This window comes from Triturus cristatus, chromosome 3_2, assembly GCF_964204655.1.
Source record: "Triturus cristatus chromosome 3_2, aTriCri1.1, whole genome shotgun sequence".
NCBI classification, from domain to species: Eukaryota; Metazoa; Chordata; class Amphibia; order Caudata; family Salamandridae; genus Triturus; species Triturus cristatus.
Genome location: NC_140584.1, coordinates 828,386,856 through 828,406,287, shown reverse-complemented (window position 1 = coordinate 828,406,287; position 19,432 = coordinate 828,386,856). Strand labels below are relative to the sequence as shown.

The 19,432-nt window shown below is 46.1% G+C and overlaps 1 protein-coding gene across 1 annotated transcript in view; it reads left to right on the top strand.

Annotated features, from left to right (window-relative positions):
- SLC43A2 (solute carrier family 43 member 2) overlaps positions 1-19,432 on the top strand; it is an 86,024-nt gene that overhangs the window by 48,691 nt on the left and 17,901 nt on the right. Inside the window, exons 8-12 of the mRNA XM_085649057.1 lie at positions 728-930; positions 2,379-2,525; positions 15,527-15,665; positions 17,128-17,260; positions 17,956-18,029. Coding sequence (XP_085505183.1) covers positions 728-930; positions 2,379-2,525; positions 15,527-15,665; positions 17,128-17,260; positions 17,956-18,029 — 696 coding nt within the window. The remainder of the gene's footprint in view (positions 1-727; positions 931-2,378; positions 2,526-15,526; positions 15,666-17,127; positions 17,261-17,955; positions 18,030-19,432) is intronic.

Genomic DNA, 19,432 nt, shown 5'->3' with positions numbered 1-19,432 from the left:
CACTGCGTTGCCTGTGTGCTTCCTCATTGTTGTCTCTGCCTTGTTCTTCTCTACCCCACCTGCATCCTTCCTGATCCATGTTGCCCCACTCCCCGTCCGCAACCCTCCCCCAACCCACTACCCCCTTTTTTATTTAACGCATTAGAGTTATATCGCGCAATTTTTTTGATTTACGAATCCATCTAAGACAGACAAATAAAAAGAAAAAATGCACGCCTCATTTTGTAGGTGCGCACATCCGTGTTGGCACAGGCCTATAAAATGATGCCACATCTCAGCGGATTTTTTGGGCATTATTTTCAGCTCATGGCTGCAGTATTGCTGTACAGCCTGGCTAAAATCATTGCCAAAGTCAATAGGTCTCATAGGCGAGATCTATTGAATTCGCCAATGCTTGTCTTGTTATTAGACCCTTTCTTCAGCATGTCTCTGGTATGTTTCCAACATCTAACGTCCCATTCTCTGCATAACTCTGCATGTTACTTTGCTTTGTGTGTGTATGCTCCTGTCTGTGTACATTTGCTACAACAATACGTAGCACAATGCAGTGTAAATGAAATTATTAATGATGGAGTGTTAGAAAGATAAATTACGTTTAATAATGACAGTAAAATATGGTGCAGTTTATGGGCTAGATTCAACCAGCCGTGTCAATAGAGTTGCAGAAAATATTCTGTATCTTCTGAAAGCCATGCTTTGTGCTCACAGAATATCTGACTCTTTCCAGTGTGAAAATTAAGTTCAGCTGGCTGGGCTTTGACCACAAGATAACGGGCAAGCAGTTCTACAAGCAAGTGACCACGGTGGGCCGGCGACTGAGCGTAGGCAGCTCCATGAAGAACCCCAAAGAACTGGCAGCCCTGCAAGATGGCAGCAAGCTGTGCCTGTCCACGGTAGACCTAGAGGTGAAATGTGAAAGCCAAAGTGCAGGTAAACGGGGCAACAAGGTGCACACCCACCATTACCAAACACACCTTCTCTACACGGAAGCATGCTGTACTAATCCGCCAAAGGAGAAACATTTTCTTTTGGAGGTAAAATAAACAACATTTCTAAAACTAACCCTATAAAAAGGAAACGTTCTCCTTAGAAGGGCACCTTGCATGCAGAGCCCTTTTGACAGTGGGCCTCAATTTAAGTGAAAAAGACATAACAAAGTGGCCTACACTGTGCAAATCATAACACTACCTCACTGAAAATATCCACCACCATTATAACGAGATATCACTATACACGTCGGCATACATTGGAAGAGTAAGTGGTAAAGAATGGGTTATCTGCCATGTGCTGGGCACGCCACCACTACACACACACTTGCCCCTCTTCACAGGGTGGTTGTAAGCTATGCATGTTTACTGTAGATTCAGGGATGAGTGAGAAGGGTAGAGCACCGGCAAAATACCTGATGCATGCATATTCATCACTAGTGTACACAAAGCCCACCAACATGACTTCCAACACCCCCCATACAGTCACTCACGCACCCCTGAATCCTGACTCATATATTTCACTCAACTTAAACACCTCCCGCACGACTACTGACATTTTCTTAGGTGGCTTTGAGTATTTTTTTAGAAACGTTTGAGCAGCTGTTTTTATTTGTTCCCTAAGTGTTTGGGAGTGCTGGAGGATATGGTTTCAGTAAGTTTAAGTATTGTCTTTGGAGTCTGTGTTTCTTCTGCAGATCTTTAAGTAATTTTGTTGAGCATGTTTGACAGTTAATGTGAGATTATTTTAAATATTGCCTGTCGTGCTACAGCAGTTCTGCAAATGTGTGTATATAGTTTTAGGGCTGTCCATGTGGCTGATCTCAGAATGATGGAGAATTTGTTTAAGGTCTGTTTAAGTTCTTATTTTGGGAATATGTTAAGTTTTGGTTCAAGAATAGCTAACTATTGTTTTAATATGAATATTTCAGTGATTATTTTTGAGACCTAGTAGGAGTCATTTGTGCATGTTAGAGAGATGGTAAGGGAGAGCTTGTTCAGTGGGTATTTTTTATTTTGAGGTTATATTTTTTCTGTTTGGGAAGCATATGAAATTGGTTTTAGAGATTGGTTGTGGGGATGGTTTATTGACAGTTTTCGGGATGTCTGTGGTATTGAAGATAGTTCAACAATGGTTTGGGTTCACTTTGAGTGCCAATTTGAAGTATTTCATGAAATAAAAAAAACAAATCAAAGTTGACACTACTTAGATGTCTTGTGGCGTCAGCATGTCTCAATTCTAAAGCTTTCAAATTCGTCAAGATGTTAAACGGGTTGTTTGAGAATTATTAAGGAATTTGTTTCTGCATTTATGTTCAAAGTTACGTTGTGCTCTTTAGGTGCTGATTTACTCTTGCACTAAGTTGTGTGTTGATGTTTTGGCCCTTGCAGCGTCACCATCCTTTATGCAGAGTGTCTTCAGCCCCATCTTGTTGCTCAGTCTGATCACCATGTGCATCACACAGCTCCGCCTCATCTTCTACATGGGTGCTATGAACAACATTCTGGAGTTTCTTGTTGAAGGCGACCTGGAGACCGGTAAGTGACTTATTTCTGTGATGTGAGGTAGCTGTTTCTGCCCAACACCTCAGCCTTAGTCTAGTTTTGTTTCATGGCAGGGATGTTTTTAGGTCTTGCCTAGGCAGTGCATGCGCACTGTCTCTTTGAGACATGCAGTATCTACAATATGAGCTTAAAGCATCGCCCATTTTTTTTTTTCATTGGTTCTTCATACTGTCCTCTTTTTTAAATGCCAGCTTTTGTTTGGTAAAGATGCTTAGTAGCCCCTCCTTCTGGACTTTTGTATCCTCCCATGAGGACTGCCCCTGTTACATGGGCTCTTACTGTTCAGGTTATTTAGGAACTTTGTGAGCACTCTTTTTTTTGTTGGCCCGCCTTTACTCGTGTTAAGTGTTCTGTTTTGTTTACTGCGTGTATGAAACGTTTGCGACCGTCTTCGGTGTTTCAGCTTAACCCATCACTTAATCTCCCTGTGCCATCCCCCACCCACTTACCCCTCCCACAACACTATGTGCCCAACCCCACCTCCTCTCCTAGGTTGCTGTTTGTTTCCTGCTCGTGTTGGTGCGTGTTCAGCTTTAGCGCCCGCTGTACTGTCCCCATCCGTCACTGCTTGTAAGGAGGCCGTTCTGCGCTTCGTATCGAAACCACACTCTACACTTGAATGGCGGCAGCAAGATCCCTAGCGTCTGTTCCCAAATGCCATGGCTCGCCCCTATCCGCTACTGGAGCCAGAAGACCGATACAGATCTCAGCAACGCCATGGCCACCCCAGCTGCCACCCGCTGAGACGAGGGCTTCACCGCTGACTCCCAGAAAGTATTTAATCTCAACCCGAGTGGTCCCTACATTGCTGCGTTGCGCTCCACGCAGCCACTTGTCCATATTTTATCCTCGGCACCGAGGAGTCACCAAATCGCCGCGCTTCACACCACGCAGCTATAGGGCCATATTTTAACTGACATCCGACTCGAGGGGTTCCGACATCGCTTCAGTGTCACTTTCATGCCAGTTAGCAATGCTAAAATGCAACCAAGCCGACACAAGTCTTCTCAGCCAATAATTGCCATTATTGACCAGGTCCCTGGTAATCAAGGTAACCGTGTGACTCTGGCATGGTTCTCTGCCGGCACCTCCACCTTAACTACCAGAGACTGTTGAGCCATATGTGTACCCGCTTGCAGCGTGCACCAGGGTTAGCGAAGATATACCGCAATGTTCAGAGCCATAGGCATTAAATGCATCCCTTAATGTAGTTGCATGGCTGCAGCGGTGGTAAGATGGTCACCTGCTCGTTGCCTAAGCAGGCATAGTGACTTCGAGCAAGGCGAGCAGTTACTAGAAGCTCCAGTTCCTTCAAGTTTAAGTTGTTTAAATTTGGTGGGCTGACCACAGTTTTCTTCTATCCATTATACACAGACTGCAGGATGGACTGGCCCCTCTCGAGGAAGACTTTGAGTACAGTCTCTATTAAACATCCATATTGTTAAACCACTCTGTCTGTCACTCTAGAGTGTATGCAGAGTTAGTTTAGAACTTACGTTCATCAGCATGAGACTCTTCTTTCTTTAGAGTAAAGGTAACTCTGCCTCCATCATCTAAAAACGTTGGATTGGCTTTTGGCGTCCTCAGATTAGGTTCTCATAAAAAAAAAAAGACCTCACTGACAAGTGGAGATAATACGAGCATTTGTGCCATTCACCTATTTAATGCACTCGGGTGGGAGGGCATGTGATCCTTCACAATAATTAACTTTCTTTGTGGGGTTGCGTTTAATCCCAATTCTGTTAACAGTAGGTTTTCAAATGGAAGGATACAAGGTTTTATGATTAACTGCTAATTTGTTGAATTATACAAACACCGCGTCTTCAAATTGGTGATTTACTGTAAATATACTCTTCTCCTCCTACCTGCTAGTAGTTCTTTTTGCTTGTAGGATTTTCTGTTACTTAGCCGAAGGGTGTAGGTCAGTGCTTCATTCCACTCTCCTTCCCTTCCTTCACTCCTTTAAATTTTCCTTACCTCCTTCCCTTCTATTCATTACTTACATCAGCTCTACTCCACTCTCTTCCTCTCATACTCCATCACTTTCTTGTTCACTGATTCCTTCTTGTGTCGCACAAAGTTCTTTGATTTTCTTCCTTCCTTACACCCCCTCTCTCCCTTCCTCCCTTTTTTCCTCCCTTTTCGTCTCTTACACCGTCTCTTCCACCCTACCTCCTTCAATCAAACCCACCCTAACCTCCTACCTTCATTTGCTCTCTCTTCCACCCTTCCTCTCTATATCCTTCATTCACACCACACAATTCAACAGCACACAATTCAAAACCACCCTGCATAATTACAGTGCACATAATAGCACCCAGCACAACTTAATTCAACTTCACATAATAACACTCTACTCACTACCACATAAGTACACCCCATATAAAACCAATCTATACCACATAACAACAATCCACATCAATACACTCAACACCATGCCACATAATTCTAATTAGCATAATTTCACTCAACGCCACACAGTTCCAAGCCACACAAATCAACTTAACACGTTTCCATTCCACGCCACATAATTCAACAGTAAACCACATAATACAAATCAACAGCACAATTACATAACACACAACATAATTCAACATCACACCACAAAATTGAACTGCACACCACATAATTAAACTCCACTACTTAACACTCCACAACACAAAATACCATACCAGATAATTAATCTCCATAACACACAATCCCACTCCACATAATTCCAATACACTAAATACCACATAATTACTATCCACATAATTCCATTGCACACTATTCCACATAATCCCACTACACACCACATACATCCACTCCAAAACACATAAGTAAAAAACATTTACATTTACAACGCCAATAGCTCTAACTTTCACAAATGCGAGACCTATTGCATGGCCAATGCTTGTATTGTATTGTAATTGCTGTGTACCTGGGAAGTTCTTGTTGCTTGCTTTACTCTCTGGGAGATCATCATTTATAGACTGAGCTAGTATGACTCCCTTAGGGTCTGGGTGTTTTGCAAGAACTTGCTGGTTGTGGACAAACATCGGTTGGGAACATTTTGTGTCTCTCTGACTGCATGACAGTGTTGATGCTTGTAACATTTCCAAGGGCAGAGTGGTAGATATATGTGTGGCATCTCTGGACAGGGCAGGGATGCTGCTTGCCATATCTCCAAAGGTCTGGCTGCGTTGGTAGTTGTGGCAGCTCTGATGCCAGGTCAGTGTGGGTGCTTGCAGCATCTCTGATGACAGTGCATGTTTGATGCCAGGGCTGTCTCTGATCCTAAAGTCAGTGGCATCTCTGAAATCAGGTTTAGTGCTTCAGGTACGTCTGATCGTATGGCAATGTTGGCACCTTTGGCAACTCGAGGGCAAGGCAGGGCTGGCAGTAGGACCTCTATGGAAGCTTGAAAGTGCTGATGCTTGGGCACCTCGGGGCAGCGGCATTTCCAGGGACAGGAATTTAGTGTGGCATGTGGCATCATCGGTGGCAGGGAAGTGATGTGAGCTGTGGAAATGCTCAGCACCAAAGCTTATAATAATAACCTGCTGTTACATATCACTTCAAACTGCACTTCTGCCGTTTCTAAGCGCTGTACATAACAGGTGTTAGTCGTCCCCAATTTCATGGTGCTCAATTTACTGACCTTGGAGATAGAAAGCTGAATTGGACTTGTCTGAGTACAAATGTGTGTCCTGCAGACAAAAGCAGATGCCAGCAGACAGTGTTTAATCAGTCAGCCATCTTGTCTTATTTCCTTATGGCATCTATGATGGCAGAATTTTTTTTTAGGATTTGTGTTGTTTCACATTATGGAAGGCTGTCCGTGCTTGTGACATTTCTGAAAGCAGGACATCTCTAAGTACAGTGCACATTGGTGCCTGTGACATGTCTGACTGCAGTGCACTGGTTGTATATGTGAGATCTCAGATTGCAGTGCATTGTTGGGGAGTATGGTGTTGCATTCAAAAGCCTTTGAAAGTGTTCATAAGTGTTTCCTGAGGCAGGCATGTATTCCTGAATCAGACAGCATGACCCAGTGTGTAGTAATTGTATAGCTCTTCAATCCCTGGTGGCACAGCACCCAGGATAATGTGCTGCACGTCAAAACAGTTATAAGGCCCCAAAGGCGAGGCCTATTGGCTATGCCAATGCTTGTTTTATTAGTCACAGAAAGCAGACACGCAGACTGTAGACAGGTCTACCTGTCTCCAGCTACCAAGCCCTGTCCTTGGTCAATGTATGGGTCTGTGTCTGTCCCTTCATCTGCTCATCTGTCTGTCTCCGGGCAGTGACCGCTGCACGTCCCTGCGCTCTGTGATGGCCTGTCTGTCTCTATGTCTGCTGTGTCTCGGGACAGTGGTCTCTGACGGTTTCTGCATCTACCATGTAACAGCAGGGGGTTATCATTATACCTGCCCTGTCTCAAATCCACTATCTCCACCTGTCCATTTTACCTGCTGTGTCTGGGCGCACGCGTCTACCTGTCTCCAGGTACCAGGCGTCGCTGGCTCTGCATCTGTCCTGTCTCAAGGCGGCACCCTGTCTCTATATCGGCTATTTCCCAGAGCAGCAGTCTCTGCCTGTCTATTCCCTATCTGTCTGTGCACTGGTCTTGTCTCTGGTCTACAGCCTGCTGTCTTTTCCTGCTCTGCAGCAGGTCGGCCGTCGCTGACAGCTGTCTCGTGACACTCCTCGTCTCTTCCGGCGCCTGTGCGTGTCTCCATGCCCCCTTTCTCTGCACTCTCAGACAGTTCATGCTGCTTCTTTGCCGCCTCAGACTGAAGAAGTATTTTTGGTGGTTGATTGCATCGGCCAAACGGAAAGATTAAGTTCCTGAACTGTTGACGTCTTAAAAATATCCAGATTGCAAAACAGCCGAAGAGGCAGAAATGAGGGGTTGAGAGAGAACCGGTCGGGGCCTGTCTGAGCTGGAGCCGGCAATGAGTCAAGCGCAGATTTGTGAGGGTCAGAGGAGGGAGGGAGGCAGGTAGGGAGCTGGGGGCGGGTAGTGATGGGCAGGGGAGAGATGTGAAGGGACGGGGCAATGAGTATAGAGCTAGAAAAGGGCAAGAGGTTGGGGAAGATAAAATAAACTGGGGAGTCTGGGCGATTAGCAGGAGGAGAGAGAGGGTGGCGTGTGTGGAGTGCTCCAGATGGTGTCACGTGGAGCAGCTTCCAGTCCCCAGTGACGCACAGACGCCGCTTGCGTAGTGAGTGCCTTGTACTGCCCCCTCCGCTCTCAGTTCCGTTCTCTTTTATGACTCGCACAGACCTAACGTTTCGTTTCCACTCCGGGATTCCCGGAAAGGGGGCTCGCACCTCAGCGTGGGGCAGAGCGCGTGCTGAGGGCGACGTGTACTGGTGGAGGCGTCCAGCCAGGGGTCCCCTCTTGTGCCCTGACACGTTTATAGGGGTCCCAGTCATACCAGCTTTCCTGCCCACACATCATGTCACTGCTGCTCAGAGACAGGTGTAGGCCCCGATCCACCTCCCCCACCCACTCCATTTTATCTCTTTCTCTTTGTGGCGGTGCAATTCTGGGAATGGAGCTCCTGATCTCAGCAGTGGGAGCTTCACTTCCTGTGACTGATGTGGCTTCAGAGTGTTCACATTACCACCAGTGACACATACACCAGGAATGGGTGCACACTGATAGAAATTTCACCAGCCGTGTCCCTGCAATGGTGCCTGTCCATGCCAAGCCGAGTACCAGAGGGGGGGAACAGAGAGGTCATGCCTCTGAGGGGCTCTGGATCCACAGTGACCCGGGGTCAGAGGTGAATTATCAAGAGGTTTGGACTTAAACTCTATCCTAAGAGCGGTACAAGCCCCGACCTACTGTGTGTCCTGGCATCAAAGGTTCAAGCGTTTTGGTTCTGGAGTCAAGGGTCCGAGGTATCCTGAGGTCAAGTGTCCGATGGTCAATAGAGAGGTAAAAGAGAATTAGTTGTCGAAAGGATAGACCACATCCAAAGTTGCTTTGTTTCCTGAGATCAGGGAACAAAGAGGCCCTATGCCTTGAATACAGAGAGGGGCTTTGTCCAAGGGTCATGAATGAGAGCGCTTTAAACTTTGAATTCAGACGCCACTAGTGTCTTGAAGGATGAATCTGGTATAGACTCACACAGGGTTCACCATCTTGAAATCTTGTTGTTGGACCTTAAATTAATAGCATTTATGTTGAAGTTTAACATTTTGGGCATTGTCCGTTGGAGTCTGTGTGATGTTCTTCCAGTGATCTCAGTGGCGACCCAATAAAACGAATGCTGGGGTGTCCCAAGAGCAGGGTTCAGAGAAGCGTTGTGCTCTTCAGCCTCAGGACAGATGGGCTCTGCGACCTGAGGGTCAGCACGTGATCCAAGGTGTGTTCTGTGCCGAGGACAAACCCGGGGGTCCTTTGTATCTAAGGTGAGAGTTTCTGTCCAAACTTGTGTGAGTCAGGGTATTCTTTCTGCCAACAGGGTCCCTATTGGAAATTCAAAGATGAAAGTTTTTCTGTCGCCATAAGTCGAAGGTGCTATCAATGACTCATGGTTTGAAGCAGGGGTCGTTCCAGGCATATGTTGGTTACACAGTGGTTATATAACCTACTGAGATCACCAGCAGAGTGGAAGCTGCAGCGGAAAGCTCAGTTTAGGCCAGATAGGGCCCCACCAGTAACTTGCGCAGTCCAGAACTAGTTTGGAGAAGGTATGCCAACTTTAACCTGAGCTACTTTCCTTTTTGGCAGTGTAGAGCATGGTTCTTTCTCCAATTGTTAGCACACAACAATGATAATTCAATAGTTAAGTTTGCTCTTGGAATTGCTAGCAGTGGTATCAGTTAGAAGATAAATTAAATGTCAAAGCAGGCGAAGAAAACACTAAGCAATGTAGGAAATTAAGCTTGTGGTAGTGCTGGTTAATAGACACAGACTGGTTGGCCATGATCTGGTGGAAGAGCCCATGAGGGTTTCAGGATTTTATGTAAACGGTCATCAACATTTTAAAGGATCAAAAAAATTGTTGCAGAAAACAAATTTGGAAGATAAAGCCTTAGTTCCAGGCATTTAGAAAAGTGGTTTTGAACTGTGGTTTGATGCTTGGTTATAGCACTAATCAGGCAAATTATACAGACATGGCCTGCCGATGCCTTGGGATAGTCGATGTATTTCTTTCTGTAACATGTAAGAGTGGGTCGATTTATGTCTTCCTGTCACAGATTGAGCAAACCTTTTCCTTAAAAGTTCTGAAAAGCACCGGAAACATAAAAAACTAAATGTACCAACAAAAAACAGATACATATGCAATAAATAAGGAGTTCTTATCAAATACTCTGGATGTATTACAAGCGAGGGGTGAGAGGGTGGTGGCCTCTTCACAAAAGGATATTTCTGAGATGCACTCCTTGCCTAGATGTACAATCAAAAGACAGAGTTTGGGGGAAGAGATCTACCAGCGTTTAGATTTCAGCTAGGACCAGGAAAGAGAGGATGGGTCTACAAAGGAGAATATTCTCCAATGAATAGAAAACCATTTGTTTTAGTTACACTCTTAGTCACTTATCACTAACGAGTGATGTCATACCCTTATTAAAACATTCATAGTTCTAGTCAAAAGTGAACACAAGTGATACCACCAGACTTAGGGATCCCGCTTCCCAAATGGTTGTCTTAGAGCAAAGGTTGGAAACAAACAGTGTATGAGCCTGTGGAGACATCTGTTAAACGCACATCATTCCCCATCACCACCATCAAGTCGGATTCAGTTTCTACAGCAGGATGGGAGCATTATACACACAGATATAGATTGTCACATCTACCAAAGTGACGCATGGAACCCCAGCGCCTGTGAATGGAGCAAATCTGAACTCTCTAATATAACAAATCAAATTATTATGAAGCTGAATGAGAGATGAATGCATCTCACAGATGCTATGTGGTGGTGTTGACAGTTAAGACATGCCATCTTTTCCACCCTGCAGTGATTTCTGCCTAATCATATCCACCTTTTGCTCGCCCTCTCGATCCGTTCCAGCACCCTATGCAGTTGGCTTTGTATGGCTGTCTTAAAGTGGCTTATGCGCTGTGTTCCTGGAAATGACTTCTGAGCTGCCTGTCTGTCTGTATGCCTTCACCCTTGAAATATTATATTTCTGCTAATTTTGCTTTTTTTGCATCTTGCTCCTGTGGCGGCAATTCTCGCTCACTGCTGCTGATGCAGTGATGAGCACGGGTAAGCAGTTCTCAGATTCCTCAACGTGCTAACATTGGCTAACCCTTTAGTATTTTGCATGTCGTGTTAATTGCATGTCTGTCTTTTAGAGGCTGCTTAGTGTTGCAGCAGTGTGTAACATTCTCATGGATTTACACTGTAGTTTGCATGGTATTATTAATGTTGTCTGTCAAGGAATCATTAATTGAAACAAGGGGACTTTCAGAGTTCAGACAGTGTCATGGACGTTTCTAAGTGAAATATGTTCTTAGCATGTGTGGCTGTAGATACACATGCTCTGCATACTCCTGCCATTGAATGCTGGGCTCAGCCATTGCAAGTTGCTTTTCTTCAAAGGAGTTCACCCTTAAAATGTTTGTCCACCACCAACTTTGGATGTGTTCAGTAAGAGATCCACACGTTCTTTGTGCTTGATCGGACTTGACTGTTCTTTAATTTCAACACCGACGATCGGAGAACAGTTTTTGCATGTAGTTTACCGACTTCTATGACCAACCATGACCGGTTGTAGAGAAGGTACATCACGCAACAGATTAGGACTTGTCAGGTCCTTTTTGATCCCTGTGAAAACAGCTTGAAAAATGTGGGCAGGCAGAAAGTGATGGCACAAGCACCCTTCAATTTTTGCCCACAGTGCAATGCCAACTATGCTTGGGCTGATTGCCACAGATTATGCAATCTGTTTCTTGCCAGATCATAACTCCTACACATTCTGTACTGCATTCAGCAGTAAAAATGCTCTAAGGTGAAGAAGGGAACAGTAGGAGCAACTAAAGTTGTAATAACAGTCATCTGCAGAGCAATAACAGTCATCTGCAGAGGCTCCTCATATCTTCAGCGAACAAGACCCTCTCGACATTGAGGAAGAGGGGACAGGGCCCACTGGAGTATCGGTGAACCAGCCAATGCGCAATCTGCTGACCTTATCTTCAAGCCCCTCTGACGGAACATTTTTGACATCGATGCCTATGGGGCTGAGAAAAAAAAGACAACACCTTAGGACCACCGTGAGTATCACCCGGCACCAAAGCACTGGTGCGAAGACCCACCCACCTAAATGCCCTTGCACTGAGGCAGAGAACTATTCCTGATGGAGTCGTGCATCGAGCCACGAATACTCAGGAAAGAAGACCTTGACTTTTGGTGCACTGCCACCTTGAGCTCCGTTAAACACCGATATAAGGCTTCAAAGTCGAGCAAACTCCCAAGGAAAAGTGTCGAACATCACCACACTTTGATACCCTCGCCCATGAATGCCACCGCCGGGGACGGAGTTGGTGCTGGAATCATACTCCAGCCCAATTATACACCCTCTACGCCAAGATCAAAGAGATCTGTAGCACCCATCCTCCAAAGGATAGTAGAAGAACAGGATGCTAGACAACTGTGCTCTCTATCCACTCCGAGACTGGAAAGATATCTGCCATGCCGCCCCATCAGAAAGTTTTGAGCAATTTGCCCCCAATTCCCAAGACACAGGCTTACCTTTGAAGAAGAACTGGGTTTCAAGGAACCTCTTTACCCGCTGCCTAAGACACACTGCCAAGGCTACAAACCCTCCTCCAGAGCCACCTACCCCCAGGCACTCACTCCTATCTCCATCTCCACTGCCTCCACAATGCCCATAATACCCATCCCCGCTACTTCTGCCAAAGTCTCTAGTTCACTCTTTCTCAGTCACAGGTAGTTATAACGTAGAGGGAGACCCTTATGAACAACCAGCTGGGGCATGAATTAAGGATGACCCTTGAGGGTACTATGATGTAACCCACAACACAAGCCAGATCTTGCGTCTATCCAATCAGTTTATCCCTCACCGAACGATTCGACTGTATATCACACAGTTTTTCAGAAGGCTGCTCATCACCATAAGGTTGAGATGCACACCATTCAAGATGACCATGATTTCTTAGTGGAAATCCTCTCAAAATCGGAATGTACAGCTCAGTTTCTTTCAGTGCTCAAGGGCATGCTAAGGAAATCCCTGGAGAATTTAAGTATATAATCAGAGCAAGGTAGGTACGCCACAGGTTGAGAGGAAGTTTCAGGCATTTCCCAATGACTGTCCCTACATCAGAGATCAAGTCCCCCCTGATTTCCTAGTGGTTCATACTGCAAGGAACCAGAAGTAAGAGGGGACACCCTGGCCTCCAGTCTCAGATAAGGACAGTAAGGGTGTCAACACTGCCTGCAAGTGAGTCACGGAAGGTGCAATCACCCAATGGCAATTCTCCATTTCAGTAAGTTTACCCTCAAGATATCACAGGTAAGACCGCGAGGAAATGGAAGCCCGTGTACAGCACATTCCCGAGGCTTATAAAAACGGGTGAGGAACTTGCAGAGGGAAAAATTATTTCCAAAGTGAATATTCAGTGTGCACTAGACACTGCAGATACTGCTTCTCGCAGTGTCAACGCTAGCATCTTGCTGCACCAGGACCGATGTATTTGCGTCTCAGACTTTAGGCTTGAGATGCACACCACCTTCTTAACATACCGTTCGATGGAGAACAGTTCTTTGGTTCCCAAGTTTTCGAGATGTTAGAAAAGACTAAAAAAGACTCTGATATTAGAAAGTCCATGGGCACACTGCAATCTACAGTGCCCAGGGGCTTCTTTCGTATGCACTAGCCAAGGGGCGAGAGCAAGACAAAACCCTAGCTCGGAGACAGTCCTATCAGCTCCAGCAACAGGCTTTCCATGAGCCACAAAAAACCAGGGATTACTCAAGGGGGGGCTATAGTCAGAGCAGTTGTATTGGGAGGGGAAGAGGCCGGTCAATCAAGGAAACCCCCGCTTCCCAGTTTTGACTGTGCCCCATAATCATCCAACACGTATCGGTGGAGAATAAAGGATTTCTACCCTTGCTGGGTAAACATTTCTTCTCATCAGTGAATGTTAGCAGTGGTCTACCCGGACTACCGCCTACAGTTTCAAACCACTCCACCCAACATGCCCTCAGTCATGACCATCTGTTTCTTTTAAAAGAGGGTACAGCACTCCTCCAAAAGGGTGCAATGGAGCCAGTCCCCCCCACCGCTGGCACGAGGGCATCTATTCACTGTTGGTTCTCATTACAAACAAAGGCATCTCCCTCCAGCCCATATTAAACTTGAGGCTGCTCAATCTGTACATTCTGTCGGAACATTATCACATGACAGCTCTGCAAGATGTCATCCCACTCCTCCATCCATGGGGGACTTCATGACAGCATTATATCTCCAGGCCATCTACTTCCACAAACCTATCGGAGCCGCTCATTGCAAGTACCTCCAGTTAGGGTTAAGTGGACAGCATTACCAATTCAAATTACTAAATTTCGGAGGTCACTACAGCTCCAAAGGTCTTCACAAAGTGTTTGCCAGTGGTGGCCGCTTACCTAGGTACGGTGGGCATTCACATATTCCAATATCTTAACGACTGTTTGCTAAATAGCGGCAGCAGGCAACAGTGTCTAGCCCACACTCAGACACCTCTAAGTCTGCTCCATAGTCTAAGTTTCACAGTAAATGCCAAAAAGCCCCACCTTCAACCTCAATATCTGCAACCCTTTCTAGAGTTGATGGTAAATGTTGCCTCAGGGAAGGCATACCCTAATCATCAGTGGGTGATGGTATTTTAGTAGCTGCCCCCTCTTTTTTAAAACACTCTTCCATAGACTATGAGAACAGCAGTGAAACTGCTTAGTATGATAGCATCTTGCATAGAGGTTCTTCCACACACCAGATTGGCAAGACATTGCTGGAGTGGGTGCATACACAGTCAAGTGGTCACAGGAGAAGGATAAACAGGAAGATCTAGGGTTGATAAAGGCCAGTACTCAGTGCACCCTGCATTGGTGGAACAGCAACAACTTGTTGCTAGGCAGGCCTTTTGTAATCCCTCTGCCACAGATGACCTCTACTATCAGTTAGTCGCTCTTTGGGTGATGTACCTACCTCGGCACTATAACTGTACAAGGCACCTGGACCTCCCTTCACCAGCGCAGGCACATCAACTACCTGGTGCTCATGGCCATTTTTCTAGCACTCAAAGCCTTCCACTCAGTGGTATGACACACAAGGTGGTACTTGTACACATGGACAACATGACAGCAATAAATTACATAACAGAAACAAGGGGGTATACACTCCCCTCTACTTTTAGAACTAGCTCAACAGATTTGGCACTGGGCAATCTGCTACAATATCCATCTTCTGCTGGGTAACTGGGGGATAGACATTAACTTTGTGAACCTCTTAAGCATGACGTATCAACAAGTCTACCAGTGGGAACTTCATCCACAAGTCGTCCAGAGGTACGTTTATTGGTGGGACCCCCATCCATCGACCTATTCACCACCCCAGAAAACGCTAAAAAGGGAGGCGTCATTCCATATCCCGTGACTCCAAGCTTCTTTAAAGAAAACATCTTGTACTGTCTGAGCCTAGCTGTAGCTGGCAGAAATATGCAAAGATTGTGAATCTACTGCACTTCACACTACAAATAAATCCTTAGAGGGTAAGTAACGTTTTCCTTCTCGGGTTTCATTTCATGACTGCAGATGCATGTGATGGGGTCTAAGGAAAAAGGCCTTCCAGATACGGAGAAAGGGGCACAGGAAACCAGCCCTTATAAGGAACAGGGGAGTAGGGCCTTCAAAATAGTGGAGAAGACAGGGGTTTCCACTAACATTAAGATAGAGCACCTGTTGTAGAGACTCGTTCATGTAACCTCACAAAGTTTGTTTCATGGTGTATTGATTTCTCGATGGGCTTTTCCACAGTGAGTTTGTACACCTCCATCTTTGGTGTCCTGCAGCTGCTCTGCCTGCTCACGGCCCCAGTGATCGGGTACATCATGGACTGGAAACTGAAGGACTGTGAGGACGGCACAGAAGAGCCAGATGATAAAGACACCACATCGTACGTAGAAAATGACCCGGGTCTAATTTCTGTACACAGAATATACTGTGCTGCTAGAGAAGGTGGCTTCTGCTTGTCCCCTTGGAAGTAACTTTTGGGGGCTATTCAGAAAAGACTGTTTATACCATCAAGGAATGGCATTGCCATGAAATTAGTGACACGGCCATAGGAGGGCTTGAGAAGAAGGGCACAGAGAGATGATCCTTTGAGATTAATATTTGCTAGGAAAGGGATCATAACTATGGTTTTGTAGAGCTCAGGGGGTTTACACAATTCCATCATTAAGAAAAGGAGAAACAGCACATCAAGTAATTATGTGTCTAATGGATAAGCTATGGGGGGAAGAGGAGAGGGCCCAGAACTGAGCCTTCAGATGGTAGAGGGGAGGGAGTGAAGAGAGAGGAGCCCAAAACACTGTGTAAGGTTGGATACTTTTTTACATTTCTTGAGTAGTGCGTGCATTGGCGCTTTTAATGTTCGGGTAGATGGAGTTATCCAATGCCTGTGGACTAGCAGTATAAAGCATGAAACTGCAAAAACAGTAGTGCATACCAAGTGTTTTCACCATGCCACTGAGTTGCACACAAGATATAGAGTGGAACCAGAGTGCGAGGTCTTCGGACCATTCATCTTGGAATGCACAGAGTGGCACGGGTGGGAGGGTGACGGGTTGCACATCTGGTGCCAGACGATGCCTAGGGACTCCTGGAGCTTTATGGGCCTGTCACTGGGAATGCCATCCGGCGTGGGTACAATAGAAGGAGTATAGGGCAGATGTTGTGTTCAGAAGTATGGAGGGGGGTCCCAGACGCCGAAGCGGGTGCTGGCTCGTGTTAGCACAAGCACTATTGAGATGAGATGAGATGAGGAGCTCCAGGAGGATACAAGGTGGAAGATTTGGGGCAGGGTCTGAGGTCATGTAGATGTGAATAGGGTCAGAGTTCAAACTAAGAGCCTGTCAGAGTGACAGAGGGATGGGTGTAGTGGGTGTTGAGGAGATGCCAGTGAGTTCCACTGGGTAGCTGGAGAAAATCATTCTGAAGCTGAGGGATGTTGCCATGGGGATGGATGTCAGAGGGTGTGTCTTTGGAAGGACTGCGAGGAGTGCTTCAGGATGAGATGTGCTTGGTGATAAAATGGGGAGTTCGGGGATGTCATTTAATATGCAGTTGGAGAAGGAACGTAGATAAAGGAATGACATTGTGGAGCTTGTGAAAGACACGTAATGCGAGGGGATTTCACGGATGCGCTGGGTGATGTCACTGAGGGACATAGGGTGGGCAGGGCTGTCAGTGGGGGAGTTCAAGGAATTGGAACCATGGCAGCTGATGGAGTATACCTAACATCATCATGGTGCCACTTGTCCTCGGCCCCTCACCCTTTCCCAAGGGTGGGCAATGCTTGCTTCTCCCTGTCCTATTGTGAAAACTCACTGCCTGTTTAAATTCACTTCCATTCCTAGTGGCGACAAGAAACCAAAAAGAAGAGACCGTCAAATCCAGAAGATCACAAACGCAACCAGAGCTTTTGCTTTTACCAACCTCCTGCTGGTGGGATTTGGATTCACGTGTCTTGTCAATAATCTGCCTTTACAGGTGAGGGTTACACTGGAGGTGGATATGAGGAGATGGTGCAGGGTGCAGGGGATATGGATTGGGAAGACTGATGAAGGTCTGAAAAGTACAGAGTCAGCACAGGGCAAGGAGTGCAGGGTACATGGTATGAGCGGAGAGGTGCAGGACATAGAGTGTATGCAGATATTAGCGGATGTTTGGAGATGGATGGATGGACTGAGGTGGGAATTAGCATTGATGGTGGATGGCACTGCTGAATGGACAGCTGCAGAATGGCTCATGTTTTGCATTGTGTGCTTGAGAGATAGGCATAGAATTGGGTAAGATTCCAAGCAAGTGTTGGAGTGCAACTGATGGGCTGGGAAGAGACGAGTGGTGGGCAGAGGACAGGAGGGAAGGCATTAACTAAGAGACCTTCGCTTTCCCAGACTGGAGTAGCTGCTGTGCCTAGAGCTAGTTGCTACGAGCAGCGAGTGTCACGGAGGAGGGAGACGGTTGCCTGCACCACTAACAAGTGGGAACAGGTGTGTTGAGGAAGATGAGGGGAGCAGATCATTAGATGAGGGTAGAAGGAGGTGTAGGTGCAGAGGAGGGTGGACAGAGGAGGTAGAGCAAGTGCGGGGATGGGACAAATGCTGATATGACGAATTCTGTGTGGTGGACCAGGGCCTTTAGGAGAAAGGGTTTCATTCCTCTCTTTCCTACTTTTGTTCCAGATTCTCTCCTTTATTTTGCACACCATTGTGAGAGGATTCATCCACTCTGCTGTCGGAGGTCTCTATGCAGCTGTGTAAGTTACTTATTGTCTAGATCACACTGGGAGGTGGTGCATGCGGAGTATAAGATGCCTTACATAGATGCGTTGGGATGCTTGAACATGAGACGAGAGGAATGATTCTCAGTCCTGTGGCTGGGATTACAGAATTTCCTAGAACACCATTTGCTATATACACGCACTTATTTCCAACATCTGTTTGCACTATGTTTTCTCTACCTCTTTCACGGATTGGTAAGCAGTGAGCCTAGCTAGCTCCCCTTGCTCTCTGCACCAAATGCTGTGCTTGTAGAGAAAGATGTCACCCCTTTACACGTTTCCTGAACCTTTGGTGGAGCCTGTTCACCTTGCTGCCAGTTCCTTCATACGCCAACTCATTCACTTGTTCTGCTTGTGCGTAACTTTCCTCGGCTCCCCTTTCTGAAGTGGAGAGATTTCCTCTGACTTCACATTTCCTGTTGATGAAGCCTGAAAACGTGGTCCTGATTACCCATGTGCTATTAGTGATTGAGGATGGACGGTGATACCCCCCCTTCATTCCCTTCTATGCTCCTAACGTGTCCATAGCTCAGCTCTTTCTCATTAGTGGAGCCCGATCTCTGTGTCTATGTATGCAGGACACATCACTGGCTGCTTGATTGTCATTTACTATGACCACTCAGAGCAAACGATAAAATTCGGTATGGAAGATGGTAATGACAATGTTTAATAGGAGATGTAAGAAGGGTGCGGTATACGGCATATGGAATTGGAAACTTTCTAACTGGTGCATAAAAAGAGAAATGCAAGTGCCAAGCAAGATGCATAGGGTTTAGCTGCTGCACCAAGTTAATGTCTTATCTGCTGTGTTTATTCATTAGTGTTCGACCCTTCTCCAACCATTCCATTTTAGGGACATGCATTTGCTCCAGTAGCATGTGTAAATATCACTGGGTGGCCTGACTGTAATAAGGCATCACTTTCAGAGCTGTGCAGCAGTTCTTTTCTTCCTCAGTGCCCTACTGAAATGTTTCATTCTATTGGACCCTTCTCATCTGCTAATAATTGTATACACAGAACATGAAAAGGAGAGGCAAGCAGTGTCAATTCATATTGTAGCCAGCTTGCTGTTCTCATCTATTCTGATCCAAAATGCCTACAAAGTAAACGCCTTTAATTCCTTTAATAGAATCGAAACATAATTAAGTGCAAATCTCAACATTACTAACATGAAATGTTTGGCTTTGTGTGTTTTTTTACAGAAAATTAAGGGGCTCATTAAGATATTGGGTGGATTGCCACCGCCAGTATGGCGGTGGCGATCCGCCCACAGAAAACTACCGCCCGCATGTGAATTCCCCCCGCCAACCATGGTGGGGGGGACCCCGGCGGATGGGAAGACCGTCTGCCGGTTTTCCGCCGGTAGGCAATCCGCCCGA